Source organism: Populus euphratica, unplaced genomic scaffold (genome assembly GCF_000495115.2).
Source record: "Populus euphratica unplaced genomic scaffold, PopEup_1.0 scaffold80.1, whole genome shotgun sequence".
NCBI lineage: Eukaryota > Viridiplantae > Streptophyta > Magnoliopsida > Malpighiales > Salicaceae > Populus > Populus euphratica.
Genome location: NW_011499960.1, coordinates 650088 through 668977, shown reverse-complemented (window position 1 = coordinate 668977; position 18890 = coordinate 650088). Strand labels below are relative to the sequence as shown.

The window sequence follows — 18890 nt, the reverse complement described above, 5'->3', positions numbered from 1 at the left end:
ATTTACCATAAATTAAAGGTATCTTATATTATTAGATATATTATTACAAAACATGCTTTAGTTAAGGAGTTATTGATACTTCAAGTGCAAAATGATGATATAAAACCTAGATAAAAATGCACTTTTAAGTACTAATCACCTTGCTCTTTTTTTTTTTCAAGTCCCATTGTTACCAGGATAAGTAGCTGGGGGAGAGAGGGAGGAGAATTGGGAAGGGAGAGGGAACACAGGAAAGGGAATAAGAGAAATCGAGAGCAATAGGGAACAGGGGAATGGGGGAAACCGAGAGGGAGAGAGGAATGGGGGAAAGGAGAATTGGGGAACATGGAAAATTATAGAAACCGAGAGGGAGAGGGGAATAAGAATAGTGGAATTGGGGAATTATAGAAACCGAGAGGGAGAATTGGGGAATTGGGGATGGGAATAGGGGAATGAGATGGGAATAGGGGAATTATAACATAAATGTGTGTTTTATTTTGCTTTGATTAATTTATGATTAGTGTTTGATTATATTTATTACATATGGATAAATTTGTGGGACTATGCCAGTAATTATATGGATTTCATTACGCAATGTCTATTGATCATTGTGAACTTATGAATTGTATAATTTCAAAATTGTTTTATCATCGAGAAATTGAATGTTATGGTCTTAAATAATATATTTTAAGATTTTGTTTGTTTAGGGTATCAGATATCATTGCCATAACTATTATACATTGTCAGCTTCTTTCAGCATAATTTATTGTATTGATTGTGAAAGTATTTTATATGCTTTTTTTAATATTTATTTCCCTAAATTTTTAGATTTTGTATTAAAAAAACTTCACTTTCATATTATGGATAGTAAGATAATTCTTACAGCATGTATGAGAGCAGCTGTAACTGTGATAGCTACAGGGGTAGTCATTATTGAACAAGAAAGAAATAAAATTTATACACCAAGAAAACCATGTATAAATGCAATTGCTCAATGATAATTCTATATTGACAGTATTTTGAATCAAGGTGATAGACATTGTGTTGAACAAATTCGTATGAAACCTGTTGTCTTATATAGATTGTGTGATGTTCTCACAAGTTGTAACCTATTACGATCAACTCAAAATGTGTCTATTAGAGAGCAAGTAATTATGTTCTTACAAATTATAGGCCAAAACCAAAGAGTTCATTTTATTAGTGGTATATACTATAGGTCTGTTGAAACTATCCATCGTTACTTTAGAATTATTTTAAAAGCAATTCTTAAGTTATACAAACACCTTATTAAAGATCTAGAAGATATAGTTCTAGTAGAGATAATGAATAATCGAAGATTCTATCCTTATTTTAAGGTATGAAAACAAAACCAATATTTTTATGAATTAATTGATTATATTCAGAAGAAAAGGTTATAAATTATTTTTTCATGTTTATATAAGATTGTGTGGGAACAATTAATGGACCCATGGTCCTGTAAATGTTCATGTTAAGATTCAAGGAAAGTTTCGAGATCGAAAATAAGGAACAACACAAAATGTTTTAGCAGCTATAACTTTTGATTTGAAGTTTATATATGTTTTAGGTGATGCATTATCAAGACTTAGTGGTCTTAAAATTCCAGAAGGTATATAATAAAGTATGTATTATATGCAATAAACATATAAAATATCTTATCAGATAAAGATAGTAATAGGTTTTATTTTTTTAGTTTGTAGGGAAATATTATCTTGGTGATGTTGGTTACGATATTCGAAAAGGAATCATTTCTCCTTTTCATGGAGTTTGATACCACTTGAATGAGTTTACAAAACGTTTACCAGAAAATAAAAAAAAGAGCTATTTAATCTTCGACACTCTTCATTAAGAACCACTATTGAGCGAGGGTTTGATATTTTGAAGAGTCGTTTTAGATCAATTAACAAAAAATCTTTTTGGTCTTATGAAACACAAGTAGATGTTGTACTTGTATGTTGTATTATTCATAATCACATAATGAGGGTTCATCCTTATGACTTTCTTATGGAAGAAATATGTTCGGATAGTGAACCAATTAGACAAACAATCAACTTAAGCCAACGGGAGGAAAGGGAAAAGAATAGAGAGTGGATAATAAAAAGAGAAATGATTGCATCAACCATGTGGAATGGTTATAATACTCAAAGAAACTAATAATTGAGTGTTAATTATATGTATTTGTTTTTAGTATGTCTTGCTTGAGTTTGTATTATATTTATTATGTATTTGGAGTAGATGTTGAATTTATTATAATTTATTTTTTAATTATTAATTATAGTTTTTATATGAAATTTATTAAATCTAAATATTGTATGATTTTATTTTGTATAAATTTATAATTTCTTTCTTGTAGAAATGAGTTCCACGTAGAATGAAAAATGTAAAGGCAAACATTTCACATGGTCCAAGTCTATGTCTTACTTGTTACTTGAGATATTAGCTGAGGAGGCACTTAAAGGAAGCAAACCTTCTTCCACCTTTAAAGCAGAATCTTTTATTAAGGTGGCTACAAAAACCAGCCTTCTTCCACCTTTAAAGCAGAATTTTTTATTAAGGTGGCTACAAAAACCAATTAAAAATTCAATGTGCAATGCGAGCTTAAACATGTGGACAATCATCTCAAGACTATGAAAAAAGAACGGGGAATAATAACCAAACTTAAAAATAAAAGTGGCTTTGGCTGGGATGATTGTTTGAAGATGATTACAGTTTCGAAATATGTATATGATGATGAAGTAAAGGTATGATAAATATTATACTCTTTGTAATTTTTATATTTACTTTTGTTTTTACAATGTTATATAATAAACTAAAAAATTGTATATTCTAAACTTTATGAACTGGCACATTCCAATTATGACAAGTATCTCAACAAAAAACTTGATATGTCCGAGGCAATGATAATTGTTGTTGGAAAAGATATGGCAACCGGAAATTATACCAAATCATATGCTGATGTCAATTTGGAAGAGAACACTGAAGAGCAATCAATTTCAATTGAAAATGAAGGGGAATATGAAGAAACTTCTAAGGAAAAAAAGACATCTTCCTCTAGTACACAAAAGAGGTAACATAGAAAGAGAAATCGCATGTATGAAGATAATGGTGTTGAAAAGTTGTCTAAACATATTGGAGATGTAGCACTAGTAATTCAAAGTTTTAGCAAAAATCAACTTGATATTAATGCGCTATATACGAAAGTGATGAAAGTTGAAGGCTTTGATGAGATCACTCTTAGGGATGTATTTGATCACTTGGTCCAAAATGAAATGTTGGCAAAAGCATTTATGGCAAAAAAATGCTAATTTAAGAAAAATTTGGGTTCAGAATTTTGTGAATCAACACTACTACATGCCTACTTGCTAAGATGATTTGGCTATGATAAGAAACTATATGTTTGTTCGTATGTTTACTTGTTTAATTCGATCTAGCATGTTTATGTTTGTTAATTTGAACTAATATATATGCATATGATATCAAAACTTAATGTTTATGCATAACTATGTTTGATGTTAGATATTTATATTTATTTCTTAATGCTTATTTGATATATATTAAAGGGATAATTGCCTATACCCGTAAAAAAAAAATCTTTATCTAAAAAACTCATCAAAATAGTTTTGTAGTTATTTATCTTTTTAAAAAATCTTCATTGAAAAAAAAAACCCAAATATCTAACTCTTACTATAAACTAATTTGACTTTCTTCATATGAAAAAAACAACATATTTTAAGCTTTTAAAATTGAAAAATTTTTTTAATAGGTTCTATTTATGAAAACTTTCACAAGGTTATATCTCTATAATATTATATGACATATATAGTTATATTTTACAAAATTAATAGATTAAATATTTATATTAAATATTTTTTATATATTAGATACATTTGAAAAAAAAATTAATTCATTAATAAATTATTTTTCAGTTCATTTTTTATAACATAACCAAACACTAGAAAGTGTTTTCCACTTTATTTTCTATTACACTACCAAATATCAAAAAATAATTTCTCAAAATTCATTTTCCCCGGAATTAACTTTCCAAAAGAAAACTACTTTCCTCCAAACAAACGGGGCTTCTATATTTGTTTCTTGGAAAGTGGTTTCCAGGAAACCATTTTCCAAATTGTTTTGTATTTGTTTGTCATTAGAAAAATTGATCAATGGAAAACACTTTCCAATCAAAGAAAAAATTGATTTGGTTTTCAGAAAAGTCTTTTCCTAAAACATTTGGGAGGAAAACATTTTCTGAAAGTTATAAAAAAATTAGAAATGTCATATTATTAGCTGATTATATCAAATTTGGTCCTCAAATTTTTGATTGCTATATATATATATTGTTTTGAATATTTATTTTTCAATTTTATCTTTTAAAATTTCATCTCTTAAAATTTAATTTTTATATTAACTTTGATCCTCATTTTTATAATTGTTATTTACTTTTCCCTTATTATTTTTTTTAAAAATTCTTTCTATCAAATTTGATCTTCATTCTTTTGATTGTTACTTATTTTATTTGAAATAATTTATGAAATGTTGATTGTTATTATTTTAATTTCTTCATCTTTTATTTTTTAATTTTTTTTATATTTGATCTCTATTATTTTGATTATTATTTATTTTATTTGAGATAATTTATGAAATTATATTTTTTTCAATTTCATTCTCATTCAATTTTTAATTTGTAAGATTTGTTCCTTATTATTTTAATAAATTTTTAAAAAATTAAAATATTATTTTTTAGCTTATTTTATATGACATAACCAAACATTGAAAAATATTTTCTAACTTATTTTTTATTACATTACCAAATATAAAAAAAATAATTCACTTTCTTAAAATTTATATTTAAAAATAAAATTACTTTCTAATAAGTAAACAATCCTTAATCACAAAGACATGGATACACTTGTTTTTCTTGTATGCACATTTTATTATTAAACAAATCCATTTCTTTTTAGAAAAAAATAAAAGATGTAAAGCTCGAATCCATCACCTTGTTAAACACTTGAGTTACAACATGAATATATAATTAATAAAACATTTAAAATAATATATAAACTTAGTTTACTATTCATATAAATACTTAAACTATTTTAGATTTTTTTTTAACTTTGATAATAAGCTTTATCATACAACCAAACATAATTTAAAAGTTAAAACAACAATAGCAACTAATTATTACAATGTAGAGTTATTTTTAAAAATATTTTTTAATTTAAAATATATTAAAATAATAAAATTTTAATTTTTTGAATTTTAAACATTAAAAAATAAAAAAATATGTAAAAATATTAAATTTAATATATTTTTAAATGACAAATAATTAAAAAACAACAATTACTATGACAAACATGCACAAAATAAGTAAATGAAATTAGTTTAAATAATGGAATTAAAACGAATATCAATCTATTATACGTTTTTAATTAAATGCGATAAAAAAAATACACAAATCGGATTAATTTAAGTTTTTTAAGATTAGGCTTGGTTTTTATAAAATTTTAATCGGTGTAACCCGAAAATCGAATTTAATAGAGCCCTAATTCGTAAAATAAAAGCACTTCAACGTGCTTCTTTGATGCGAAACCGAAAAGCTGATTGCTTATCCCTGTATAAGAGGACTATAGGAGGAATAACAAAACATTCGGATCCGTCGTCGGATAAACGCTAACAATGGCTCAGTGTGTGAGAACCAGCTTAAACCCACCCAAAACCCTCCTCCGCAACCCCGCTAAATCCTCACCAGTTTCCAGTCCCTTGTTTCATCTACCAAAATCAAAGAAACACCCAAGAATCTCCATGTCACAACAAAATCAACAAGAATTGTCCCTTGATTCTCTAATCAACAGCACCCGCAAAGAAGAGGTCCTTGGTGCCATCAAGGGCTCTTTGTCTAACTGTCTCTGGGAGACCAATCTTCTTAAGACTGTCCCTGCACTCAAATCCAAAGTTAGGGGCAAGGTAATCGTAATTTGATTCTCTTTTTTCTCTTTACTTTCTATTACAACAATACCAATAATGTTATGATTGACAAAGATGATTAAGCAGTTTGGTTTCTGTTGTAGGTGAGAGATATATATGATGGTGGGGATTATCTTGTTTTGGTCACAACGGATAGGCAGAGCGCATTTGATAAAATTCTCGCTTCTATTCCCTTCAAAGGACAGGTCTGTTCACTAGAGCCCGTGCTTGATTAAACTCGAATATAGTAAATATGTAAATTTTGTCGGAAACTTTTTAAAATTCGTAGTATCTTACTTTCAGGTTTTAAATGAGACCAGTCTATGGTGGTTTGATAGAACTCGGCATATAACCCAGAATGCTATTGTATCAGCTCCCGATAAAAATGTCACAATTGCGAAGAAATGTTCTGTTTTTCCTGTTGAATTTGTTGGTAAGTACGAGTTTTTGGGTGTTTGAGGTTGAATATGGTGATTAACAATTAATTGATTTTAATTATGTTGCGAATTTGTAGTTAGAGGTTATGTGACTGGAAGTACTGATACGTCACTATGGACGGTTTATAAAAATGGTGTCCGGAATTACTGCGGCAATGCCCTCCCAGACGGTGAACTTCCCATTTCATCAGTTGGCTCCTCTTTATATATTTATACATATGCAATAACTATCAAATGTTGCAACTGATCCATTACTATTTTACAGGCTTGGTAAAAAGCCAAAAGCTACCTTCAAATATACTCACTCCAACTACCAAAGCTGATGATCATGATGTTCCTATAACCCCTGAGGAGGTTCGATCTTGTATGCCAATTTGGACTTCGGAAAGAATAATGCTAGTGACACTAAACTTTTGTTACTAAATTCTCTTACTAGCTGTGGAATTTTCATCAAGGAAAGTTCTTTTCACAATAACTCACTGCCATCCAAGTTTCTGTCACGTAGCTGATTTATGGGATTTTATTGTTTTGGCCTTATTTCAGCTTCTTTGCTTATTGGTCCATCTCGTTCACTTGCCTTTACTTGCAGATAGTTAAAAGTGGACTGATGACTGAAGCTGATTATTGTGAAGCCAGTAGTAAAGCGTTGAGCCTGTTTGAATATGGGCAGGTGAGCTTGTTTTTTAACTTGTTATTTTTTTTCCTTGTGTGGTTTTGTTTAGTGAAGCCTAATGGCTCAGACTGTTTTGAGGCTTCATGAATCAACAATTAGAAATGTTTTATGGAACAGTGATGATCCATACAAAACCTTTCTAGTAGCTCTATTTAGTATCTTTACTAATACTATTTACTGGATACAGTGTTTATTTTTATTTGCAATATCAGGAATTCTGTTGATCCCATGGGTCACTCTCTATGACTAGTGAATGACTTTACCATAGGGGCATGTTAACTATCGTATTGATAAGACAAACTTCAAGTATGTGAGGCTAGCTGATCAGTTTTAGCTGTTATTTAACTTTTAACTGATTCTGAATTCAAGTATGACTTTCAGTGTTTCCTCCAAAATTCTATTTGCAAGAAGGCATTTATTCTTTTTTTGCTCATGCTGACTATTACCTGATGGGCTTTATAATTGCCATTTAACTAGCTCAATGATTTCTTTGGAATTGCAGCGTGTGGCTTTAGAGCATGGCTTGATATTAGTAGACACAAAATACGAATTTGGAAAGGGCTCTGATGGCTCAGTTCTATTGATTGATGAGGTATGGAACTATGTGAACCATAATATTCATGGCTCTCCCACATTCTTTGTGATAGCTCACGCACATGCAGTAAGTCATGCACCCTGCACCTAAAAAATTGTTGTGTTGTCTCGTCTTGAAATTTTAGGTTCATACACCTGACTCAAGCAGATATTGGATTGCCCATTCTTATGAGGAGCGGATTCAGAAAGGCCTCGAACCTGAAAATGTGGATAAGGTGTGTTTTTGGGTTTTAAATGTTTGCTTGTTCTATCTCCTCATATTTGTGTGTCCATTTGCGAATAAATGTCTAGGTATGCACCATCTATCTTCTCAACTGTGTTTGGAGCATTGTTATGGACTTTTTTTCTTTACTTTCTGGAAGCATGATAATACCTGACTTCATAAAGATTTGATGTTTCTTAGGAGTTCTTGAGGTTATGGTTCAAGGATCACTGCAATCCTTATGAAGACAAGGCAAGTCAACTTAAAAAGTGGAATTACATTTGCATCGATTGCACCTGTTCTCAAATGCTAAATGTCTTGTCAATGCAATATTTAGGTCCTACCTGATGCTCCTGAAGATCTTGTTTGTGAGCTAGCTTGGCGGTAAGTATTTTATGTTATTGGGCCTTTATTGAGGTCACTATGCACAGGGAATTTAAAGAGCAAGATAGTTACTGCTAAAGGGGTTCCGAAAACCTCCGAAATCCAATGGTCTATTTCCAAAAACTCTTCTTCCAAATGTCATATATTGTGAGTTGATGAAAATGTCAGGAGTATTCTTGCCTATAACCAGACAAAATATGTTCTACTCCACCTTAACTAGTAAGTCTTTTATGTTATTGGACCTTTATTCAGGTCACTATGTACATGGAATTTAAAGAGCAAGGTAGTTACTGGTAAAGGGGGTTCCGAAAACCTCCGAAATCCAATGGTCTATTTCCAAAAATTCTTCTTCTGAATGTCATATATTGTGAATTGATGAAAAATGTATGTTCTAACCACCTTAACTAGGATTGTTTTCTGATTACCAATCTAATCTGAAATTCCCCTGTTCTCTTCCATTTAATGGCGAGAGGGGATTACACTCCCATTTAGGTCAAAGCATTTGTCACAGTAAGATTTATTGAGTGCAATGTGTTGATACTGACTGGAATTTCCCCATTCCAGTTCATTTCTTCATTCCCAGGATGAAAATTGACTTATTGCATTCTTTATGAATGGATTTCTTCATTTCCAGGATAAAAATTGACTTATATTTTACTGTGTAGTTGAAGTAACCACTTATATTGTACTGGGTAGTTGTTTCCTGGAACATAATGTCCAGTTTATCAGGTTTCTTTATTCTTTGTGATCACTTTAGTGATGAAGATAAGGAAAGAAGCTTTTTTGAGGGTCACACCTTATATCTGGCTGGTTATGATTGCTTGTTAGTCATTGTAACTAGTTCATATTTGTGTAGTTGTTTCAGCTGTGTGGGCATATTTAATTCTGATCATTATGTGAAGCTGCCTTCTGATTGCAGGGTGCTAATTCCCTATATAGTTCAATTCTTTATGAATGAATTGCATAGTGCTTGCTGCTCGGTCTGAATATATAATAAAAGTTTATGATTTGACTTGAAATTATGTTGCCTTTCATAAATTATGTCAGTGCCAGGATATCTGCAAAATGAGAAACTAGAATTGAAGTCTGAATATTCTGGCTAAACATCTTCTTGCCAGCCTTGATTTTTCATTTATTGCATCCTTTTTTGGAAAGCAGAGACTACATAATATATTACATGGCCATAATACAAGAAGTAGAGTCCGTACACACCAAGCATATGTAATTTGTTTATGCTGTGTTGCTCTGGAATTTCTATTTCAAGGTTGTCCTGACAAAGTTGGTTTCTAAGTTTCATTTTATTTGTAATTTCTGACAATACTTGCAAAACTCACTCCCAACAATTTTCATGCTTCTTTTGCCATCATGTTTCATGTTAGTTGGCTGACCCTTCCCTTTGGTAATAGGTATATTTTCTTGTATGAGACAATAACAAAATCAAAATTTGAGTTGCCATTGACAGAGGTAAAACTCATTTTCAGCAGACATACTTATGCCACCAAGCAATGTAACTTGTTTTTCTTTCATGCTTGTGATGAAATTGACAGAATTTTGCCTCTTCCCTGCAGGAGCCAATACATGATCGGATCTCAAGAAATGTTGAACTAGCATTATCATCCTTACGCTGAACTTGAAAAATTGGAGGTCGCTTCTCTCTCTGCTCGAAATCATACCAAAGAGTTGATCCAAGCTCTCTTCTTTTTGACATTTTTCACTGGCATTTGATCATGTCTCTCTTCTTTTAACATTTTTCACTGGCATTTGATCTTGTGTGGAAGTAGTCAGATCTGTAATGGAACTTTTCCTTTTGGGTCAATGTGGTTTCGGTGGGGCAGGCATCAGAAAGTGAATTCCAGGAAATCCTGATAAACTGGACACTATGTCCCTAACAGGAGAAAATCTTAATTACAAGATTGTTCATTAGAAATCCTGCAGTATACGCTGGCATTGTGCATCATTCAGAATCTTAGTTTTGGTGAAGCAATTGGTTCTCATGCTTGTTGACATCTGGAATGGTTGTTTTTAACTGATTAAGTGAATTTATGCCTTCATGCTAATCCGAAGACTATTATGTTGCAATATGTTTTACGCAGCTTAATTATTTTTAAGCTTCCTCCACTGTCCAGCTGAAACATGCTGAACGAAAGGAGAGATGCTAGGACGCTTTCATCACAGATTGCCACTATAGGCACAAACGAGACATTATTAAGTAGCATTGAGAACATTCTTGGAATCTCACTCCACATATTAGGTTATATGCATATAATTTAGCATTACAAGCCTGATAATTTCTTCGAAGGAAAACCAAAATTTAGGGTCACTCATTAAATGCATATGCATATAGTGTTGTATCAAAGCAATAATCAATTCACATTATAGTAAAAACTTCAAAGAGGTAGTGTTTTTACTTCATTCAGACTCATTGTTACTCATTGTTATGTAGATTTTATTAATGAATTTTTTTAAAATTATTAATTTGGTTCTTGAACTTTTATTTTGCACTATTGAGTTTTTATGAACCAAATTATCATTCAATTGCATATTTTTTTTTTGGGAGGGAGGAAGGGTTGAATTGAAAGACAAGATTGAAGTAAAAAAAGCAGGTAAAATAGGTGATAACCTTGAGATTTATTTGAAAATTTCATTTTAATCTCACATAATTTTTAGCTATAAGATAATCAATCCTTTTAATTTAAAAAATTCAATTTTAGTATTAAATTTTATTTCTCTTTTTTAGTTTATTTTTGGTGGAAGAGAGAGGAGCTTGCTGGATTATGATTTTAGCTATCAAAATGGTTAATTTTTATGTTAAATAGTTTTATATGATAAAAAGAGTTAATGTTATGTTTTTTTTTTTAAATGTATATAAAAAACAAATTTGAGTTCAGAAATTTTTTTGATTTCAAGTTAATTTTGAGTTTTGAGATGTTTATGGAAGGCAATATAGTCCATGGATACTTAGAGAATCATTGAGGGAGGTTTAATATAGTTTATGGAAGAAAAAGTATTAATTAAATAATTAGTTTCATTATCAAATTAGGAATAAGTTATAATTAGCCTGTACCAAATTGTATCATTTTATGAAACACGGATTCTTACATGCATATGCATGTAATGTTTTGCTGCCCATCTATGTAGTTGAAACATCAAATTATACTATCAAAAAATTAACAAATATAAACAAAAATACCAATGGAATGTTAATTAGCTCTTACCAAATTGTATCATCTTATGAAAGAGTGATCTTTACATACACATGTAATTATTATATCGTTGTTACCTATGTAGTTATGTAGTTGTGACATCAAATTACACTATCAGAAAATTAACAAATATAAATAGAAATACTAACAAAATATTTATGTCGGTCGGTAAAATTAACAAATATAAATAGAAATACTGACAAAATATTTATGTCGGTAAATTGTAGTAAATTTTACCAATGGAATATTCACTCACTATATTCATTGGTAAACACTGATATAAATATTCTCTCATTATATACCGAGAGAATTACAGTGAAAAAAATAATTAAAATAAAACTAAAAAGTACAATGACATGTCATTTATACCGACAGAATTACCGACGATATTAGTATCACTGTTAATTCCGTTTGTAAACTCGTTGGTAAACCATTCACCAACGGATTAATTCTATCAGTATTTTCAAGAGAGCTTTGAAACTACTCACTTCTCAATTGCAATGTTAATTATTGTTATTTATAGATGAAATCACTAACGAATTGAAAAGTCATTAGTGATATTGGGAGGAGGGTTTCCACAAATTTTTGATTAAATTTAAAATTTAAATTAAATATTACAGATGGAATCACCGACGGATTGAAAAGTTGGCGGTAATATTTGGGAGGTTTCAGAAAATTTTCAATTAAATTAAAATTTTAAATTAAATATTATAGATGAAATTACTAATGGAATGATTAAAAATATTAATGTTTAATTATCCACTGGTAAAACAGTTAGTAAAATACCCTAATAAAAAGATTAGAATCTCTCATTTTATAATAGACACGCCTCTTCTTCTTCTTCTTCCTCTTCCTTCCTTTCCCTTATGTAAAAAACACCAACGTCCATTTCTTTCTTTCTCATCTCTTCTCTCGTCAACTACTTCTTTTCTTTTCTTTTCTTTTCCACGTGCAGGTATGTCTTCTCCTCTCTTCTCCTTTTCTTTTCTCAGTTTTTTTTAATTAACATACTTTATGAATTTTTTTTTCTCTTCTTAGCTTCACTCGCAATGACATTAAGATAAGATTTTTCTTTTTCTTCTCTTTTTTTTTGTGTTTTTTTGCATTATATATATATATATATATATATATATTTCTTGTTCTTAATAATTGTATGAATGTTGTTGCCAAATTTTTTTTTTATATGAGATCAATTTTGTTGTTTAATTTTAATTAAATTATTTTATTTGTTGTTGGATTATATGTTCTGAAATAGGTTTTCTAGGTTAGGTAAAAATTGTTTTTAGTTGATTTATTTATTTGTTGCAAATTTATTTGAGTTGATTTTCTTCTTCTTTTTTCCAAGCAACTCAATTCTTGAGTGTTGATTTATATTAATTTAATTATTTTTTATTTCCGTTAAATAGATTTTTTAAAATATTTTTAAATAGTGTATTACCGACGGATTAAATCCGACGTCGGTATATTATAGTAAGTTGAAAAAGAATTATTGCAAATGCCATTGTTTTATTATCGATAGATTTGCACATGGTATTTCTATTGGTTATATGGCAAAATACTCAAGGGAAATACCAATGGATTGAAATGGATAATTTTTTTAGCGTGCTTTTCCCGTAAGTAAATTCATCGATAATTTTATTATCGAAGAACTAATCGACAAACCAAAAATTATCAGTAAAAGTTTTAACATTTTAATCCATAAATTTATTAATAATAGAATAAAAATATAAATATGAAAGGAAAATTCTGTCAATAATTTTAAGAATTTTGGCAATGTCAAGCCTTTGTTACTATGCAACATGCAACAAATCCAACAACTCAGAGCTCAAAAGTAATGGGGAACAAATTTTGTACACAAATTAATACGGGCCCTATAAAAATTATTGATTTTTTATTTGGATAACAATAATACATCTTTTGTCAAACTTCTCATTGATTTTCTTAGCCACCAAACAATGTGTTTTGCATGTATCGTGGTATTCATGCTTGCTACATCAGTACACTGTCTCTCAGTATACTGTCTCTGTATCGTGGTATTCATGCTTGCTACATCAGTACACTGTCTCTCAGTATACTGTCTCTGTATCGTGGTATTCATGCTTGCTACATCAGTACACTGTCTCTCAGTATACTGTCTCTGTATCGTGGTATTCATGCTTGCTACATCAGTACACTGTCTCTCAGTATACTGTCTCTGTATCGTGGTATTCATGCTTGCTACATCAGTACACTGTCCGAGTTCGGCATCAATATTGGACATTCATACTTTAAGATAGCAAATTTCGTCACAACAAAATCTTATGGCCTTTATCTTTCTCCAGGTCGCCTTCGGTGCATCAGAGATGTTAAAGACTATTCTTTAATTTTGTACGAGATTTCTTATTATAAATCTATGTTTAGACATGTCACTTCACGTTCAAAAGTATTAATTTTGTTCAGATTTTTTCGATTACCCAATTGTTCTTGTTCATTTCTAATTAGCAATCAAATGACCTCGATTATTTTTGAAAATAATAGTAATAATAATATTAAAAAATTAGTTCAAACCTTCTAATTATTTTTTCATTTTATTTTATTATTTTGAAAAATTACAATTTATATTCTATAGTTCATAAGTTGTATAACACATTACATCTACACAAAAAAATCATTAAAAAAATAAAAATATTTACAAAATTATCATTATGTTCCATTTAAATTTTGATTATTAAAGAAATTTATATTAAATATTATAATTTACCATTAAATTAAAAAAATTATGGTATTGATGAAGTAATTAGTGACATCCTATTAATTATTCTTTAGACTGAAAAAAAAAAATTATAACGAGGAGAAAAAAAATCATAAGTGGAGATATTTTTATTATTTTTAGTAAGTTATGAGTTTTATCTTCTTTTTTTAATTTTTTTTCAAGATGGACCTAAAATATAATTAATAGAATATTACTATTTACTCCTGAACATGATAAGATTCTCCTTAAAAAAAACACCAAAAAACACCCAGCCACCACCCTGTTAATCCAATTTCTAAATCTTAATCCGAACGTCCCTAAATTCCTAATTTCATCAAATCAAACATAATTTATTGTTTGCCATCTCGCCAGCTCTCCCACATGACACCATGGCTAAACCTTGTGTAAATCTGGGCACTGTCAGTGAAAGGCTTAGTTTCACCAAGCCAAGTTGGCTGTTTGTTGGGAAAAGGAGGCACTATAATCTTAGAAATGCGTAAGGCAACCAGCACCAGCATTCCAGAATCTGGCCTTTAATATCGCAGAGAAAGGTTTCCCCATTTCTGTTTATATAATCGATCTACCTCAAAAGCTGTTGAGGCTACTGAGAGGGCTAAAAAAGAGGGAGATTTTCCCTTATATGGCTTCCATGATCCTGAATCTTTTGTGAAGTCAATCCAAAAGATGAATCTGTTGAATTGCGCATGCTTTAAGAGCTTCAGGTGGTGAGGAGAGGTGCACGTAATGGACCTTCTTTAATGCATGAAAGGCTTTCACTTAAATTGAAGACATTCTCATTAAAGAAGCAGCTCAAGTGGCTCCTGTGTGACATACATTGGCAAAGCTAGTTCGGGTAATATGGTGATCTGCAGTTGACTGTCGAAGCTTATGATGTACTAAAACCAGTTGGAAAGAAGCAGCATGACTTGCCAAAATACATTTTATGGCATTTGTGTTGATGAAATTATAAAATTAGAGTATTATATTTTGAATTTTGAGTTGCTAAAAAATATAAAATGTAATTTCTCAAAACACAAAGGTAAAATAAAAGATTAATTAAATTATAAAAGACTCAATGTAATTATTGCTAATAAAAAGCATCTTATTACCGAACATACATTTATATAACTTCAACCTCTATTTTAGCTTGGTACCAAGGACGTGCAGGCTTGTAAGGGAGAGTGATTATGTGACAGCGATACCCTATTAATATGCCAAATTTCACCCATTAATTCAGATAGCATAGCAGCTTGTAAGTTTCCGATGTCATCTTTCTTAAAGTGTATTTTAGATAATAAAAACTGTAAAGCTTAAGAGCAAGCTGGTGGAATAATAAGTTTGAGCATAATCAACTGACATAATGTACAGCAAATACCAAACGTACATACCCAGATACCCTCATTATTGCAGAGGCCAATGACATTATATATATTTCGTTCCACTGATAATTTTGCCCTTGCAATGGTTTAGCTTTGGGGTTTTTCCATGATCTGAAAGGTTTGATTGGGATTCACGTACGGCATAAGACCTGGAATAATAGGCTTAATAGTCTCAGTAGTCTTGATAATGGCCAAGAACAAAAGTCTATAAAAGACAACCATCCCTAGCAAGATTGCTAGGTCAACCCATTTAGAGGAACCCATTTCCATTTGCCAGACATCCCTCAAGATTTCTTCGCCGTTTATCAGGCCATTACCTTGATAATTGGAGAATTTTAGCCCTTCAAACTCGTTCTTGAACATACCTTGGTAGGCATATCTATGGAAAGCAACATAGTATAATGGATACTTCCAAAATGGCTTAGGAAGATCATCTGGCAATCTAAAGAACCCACCACCTAAAACCATAAGCCCTTGAATTCCAGCCCCTGTTATGATTCCCATTAGGAAATTAGGTACAATACTCGCCACAGCCATCATCATACTCTCAACCATTAACAGGCAAGCAAATAAGGTGGAAGCGAAGTATAGAAAGTGTTCATATCCTTTGTGAAGGCCGGAAGGGTAGTAAGCTATAGCTCCAGGAATTAGTGAGATCAGTAGCAAAAATGGTATAGCAGAGAACGTGTTGCCGATAGCGAAAGAAGTGGCACCATAGTGCCCATTTAATCTTTCACGTTCAAATACCTGATTTCGTAAGAAAAGAAGTTAGTAAATTAATTTGTAGATGCAAGAAAACCCATTACATTAATCGCAAGACATATTTACTAGAGGTGGGAAGATCGACCTTCATTTCTTCCACAAAAGAAGGAAATCCACCGATGGCCATGAATGTTAGGAACGTAGATACGAACATAAGAAGTGACCCTCTAGCCTGATACAAAACAGATTAGAAGATTTAGGTTGTATTGGATGGTTAGATAAGGGCCTAACTCACTCTATTATGCAATATATTTTACATTTACCTGAATGGAACCATAACTAGAGCCAAGATCATGATAAATGGAGGAAAGACCATAACCCAATCCAACATAGATAGCTAGGCGTAACCAGTAGTATCCCAGATCACGAAACATGTTCACGAAAGATCTTTTTGTTAGAACAAGAGACTGAGTTAGAAATCCAGCATGGTCTCTCCTGCTCTCCAATGCTTCAAAATGCTGAAAACCACAGTTTAAGTACTCCTTTCGAACTGCCTTAGACATGTCTAGTAAACATATCTGTGTCAAGTGCTGGCTTACCTCTTTACATATTTCTTCTACCTTTACTTGAACTTGTTGCCAGTAATCGGAGGACTTGTATGATTTTACAAGGATGTTAATCACTTCCTCTTTGGGGATTGCATCATCTAAGCCTTGTTCAAGATCCTAGTTTCAATAAAAGAAGTTAGAACTACCGATGAAATACTACTACAGTAAAGGCCTTTTGAGTGAACTTACCTTCTCAAAGTCCTTGTTTATGGTGTTGAGGAAGTGATCGGATGGGTTTTGGAGCGGCGGGCAAGGGAAACTATTTAAAGCGAAAAACTACATGTAATCGAACCAAAGAAAGAGATATTAGTTGTCTCATAATTAGCTGCTCCAGCCGTGCAATTAACCTCTTAAAAAATAATTTATCCTTACCTCGTTTGCTGCAGAAGCAGGGCCAAAATATACTGTTTTGCCTGAAGACAAAAGGCAAAGATTGCTAAAAAGTTGAAATACTTCACTGCCAGGCTGATGAATGGATGCAATGACAGTTCTTCTAACGCCATCTTTGTGATCTAACCTTGCAATTCCTCTCATGACATAATATGATGCTGCACTATCAAGCCCACTTGTCGGTTCATCAAGGAAAAGAAGTTTTGGATGCGTTAGGATCTCTATGCAAATACTGACTCTCCTCTTTTGACCACCACTAAGGCCTTTAACTCCCCACCCTCCTATTCTTGTATTCATAGCATCTTGCAATCCCATCTCTCTTATTGTCATCTCCGCTCTTTCCATCTTTTCTACCTGTGACATTGAGTCTGGCAACTGAAGCTGAGCTGAGTAGTACACAGCTTCTCTAACCGTTAAAGTTGTAACCAAAGTATCATCTTGTGTCACATAGGCCTAGTTAACATTGAAATCATAAAAAATCAACAAAGAGTCAAATATTGCTATGTATACCTCATGTGATTGATTCTGTCAAGAGGATCTAGCGCTAATATTCAAGAAAACATGCATATCTAAATACATTTCTTCTGTTAATCATCCACTCACCGATGTTCCATAAGCCAATGCTTGCTTATGACCATTGATAAGAATCTCTCCTACTTGCCTTGTGTTGGAACCTAGTCTCCCTGCAAAACAAATTGGTTTGAGGAATTTGAACGGGCATATTTATGCCCGGGATTGTGCACGAGCCTAATTTATCACGATGAACTCCCATACATTATATATATATATTTTAAAAAGATGAGCATGAATTTGTTACCAGCTAAGGCATCAAGAAGTGTAGATTTGCCGCAACCTGAAGGACCCATTATAGCTAGGAGTTCTCCTGGTTGAGCATAACCAGTTAGACCTTGAAGGATTGGCCTGCTTCCATGTTTTCGATTGGGGACTGTAACACACAAATCGTTCCAAGTCAAGAAAACACCAGGAGTACTTTTAGCCGAGTCATTAACAGCATTTTCACTAATGGTTTCCACTTCCAATGCGGTTTGGAATTCAGAACTTTTCATGGATGCTGTTGGACCACTTTCATTCGGTTGAGTCGAAGGTTGAAGAAAAGAAGCCATAAAGGGTGGTTCCTATGTATTTATGTCTCTTTGAGCTTGTGTATCTGTGTGTGCAGGAGCTCAAAGAAGGAGAGAGTTCAGGTTGAGGTTGCTGAGCAAGGCTTAAGGGTAGCATTGATTTATAAGGGGGTTTTGAGTTGCTATTCATTAGAAAAATGAAAAAAAAAATAAAATTCGAAACCAGAGACAGAGCATTGTCGTTTATCAAGGTATCATGGAATTATCTTCTAAGAGGATTGGCTAAAAAATCGAAGCTTTAACAAAAAAAAATTCTTGTTGTTTTAAGAATATATATATGAAGACGAAAAGATTGATGTCTTCTCTCAAGTGCAGGAGTGTCAAAGTAATAAATAACCCAGCAAGACCGGTGTCGAACCACAGGGAGACTAATTATACAAATTATAAACAACAATAATAGCAATAACAACAATAACTATAATAATAATAATACTAGTAGTAGTAGTACTAATAATAATAATAATAATAATAATAATAATAATAA

General features: G+C 31.5%; 2 protein-coding genes across 4 annotated transcripts; one reads left to right on the top strand and one right to left on the bottom strand.

Moving 5' to 3' along the window:
• The first annotated feature begins 5581 nt into the window (after window positions 1-5581).
• PUR7 (purin 7) lies at window positions 5582-10359 on the top strand. 3 transcript variants are annotated; one of them, XR_844828.1, is made up of 13 exons: window positions 5582-5961; window positions 6066-6167; window positions 6265-6394; window positions 6476-6568; window positions 6664-6752; window positions 6988-7068; window positions 7574-7663; window positions 7791-7880; window positions 8069-8119; window positions 8205-8251; window positions 9658-9715; window positions 9820-10177; window positions 10216-10359. XR_844828.1 is itself a non-coding variant. In XM_011044810.1 (13 exons), the coding sequence occupies exons 1-12, from the start codon at window positions 5674-5676 to the stop codon at window positions 9877-9879; spliced, it is 1179 nt and encodes a 392-aa protein (XP_011043112.1). In that variant the 5' UTR covers window positions 5582-5673; the 3' UTR covers window positions 9880-9895; window positions 10033-10359. The 3 variants fall into 3 exon arrangements, 2 of the variants coding, with proteins under 2 accessions (XP_011043112.1, XP_011043110.1); XM_011044810.1 differs by having other exon boundaries at window positions 9820-9895; window positions 10033-10359; XM_011044808.1 differs by having other exon boundaries at window positions 9820-10359.
• A 310-nt stretch (window positions 10360-10669) lies between these two features.
• LOC105138656 (ABC transporter G family member 11-like) lies at window positions 10670-18530 on the bottom strand. Its single transcript, XM_011044807.1, has 9 exons — window positions 18082-18530; window positions 17868-17947; window positions 17247-17717; window positions 17064-17150; window positions 16866-16991; window positions 16590-16784; window positions 16412-16498; window positions 15607-16311; window positions 10670-10679 (listed from the first exon to the last, which is right to left on the bottom strand). Exons 1-8 carry the CDS (start codon window positions 18386-18388, stop codon window positions 15652-15654), a joined length of 2013 nt encoding a protein of 670 aa, XP_011043109.1. The 5' UTR covers window positions 18389-18530; the 3' UTR covers window positions 10670-10679; window positions 15607-15651.
• Between the last annotated feature and the right edge of the window lie 360 nt (window positions 18531-18890).

Excerpts from the sequence above, each read along its gene's own strand:
- LOC105138656 (XM_011044807.1), bottom strand. The coding sequence starts at position 18,388 with ATGGCTTCTTTTCTTCAACCTTCGACTCAACCGAATGAAAGTGGTCCA. Across the intron at positions 17,948-18,081 it reads ACTTCTTGATGCCTTAGCTG|GGAGACTAGGTTCCAACACA; the intron begins GTAACAAATTCA and ends TTTGTTTTGCAG. Across the intron at positions 17,718-17,867 it reads CATTGGCTTATGGAACATCG|GCCTATGTGACACAAGATGA; the intron begins GTGAGTGGATGA and ends AATGTTAACTAG.
- PUR7 (XM_011044810.1), top strand. The coding sequence starts at position 5,674 with ATGGCTCAGTGTGTGAGAACCAGCTTAAACCCACCCAAAACCCTCCTC. Across the intron at positions 6,395-6,475 it reads TTTTCCTGTTGAATTTGTTG|TTAGAGGTTATGTGACTGGA; the intron begins GTAAGTACGAGT and ends GCGAATTTGTAG. Across the intron at positions 8,252-9,657 it reads GTTTGTGAGCTAGCTTGGCG|GTATATTTTCTTGTATGAGA; the intron begins GTAAGTATTTTA and ends CTTTGGTAATAG.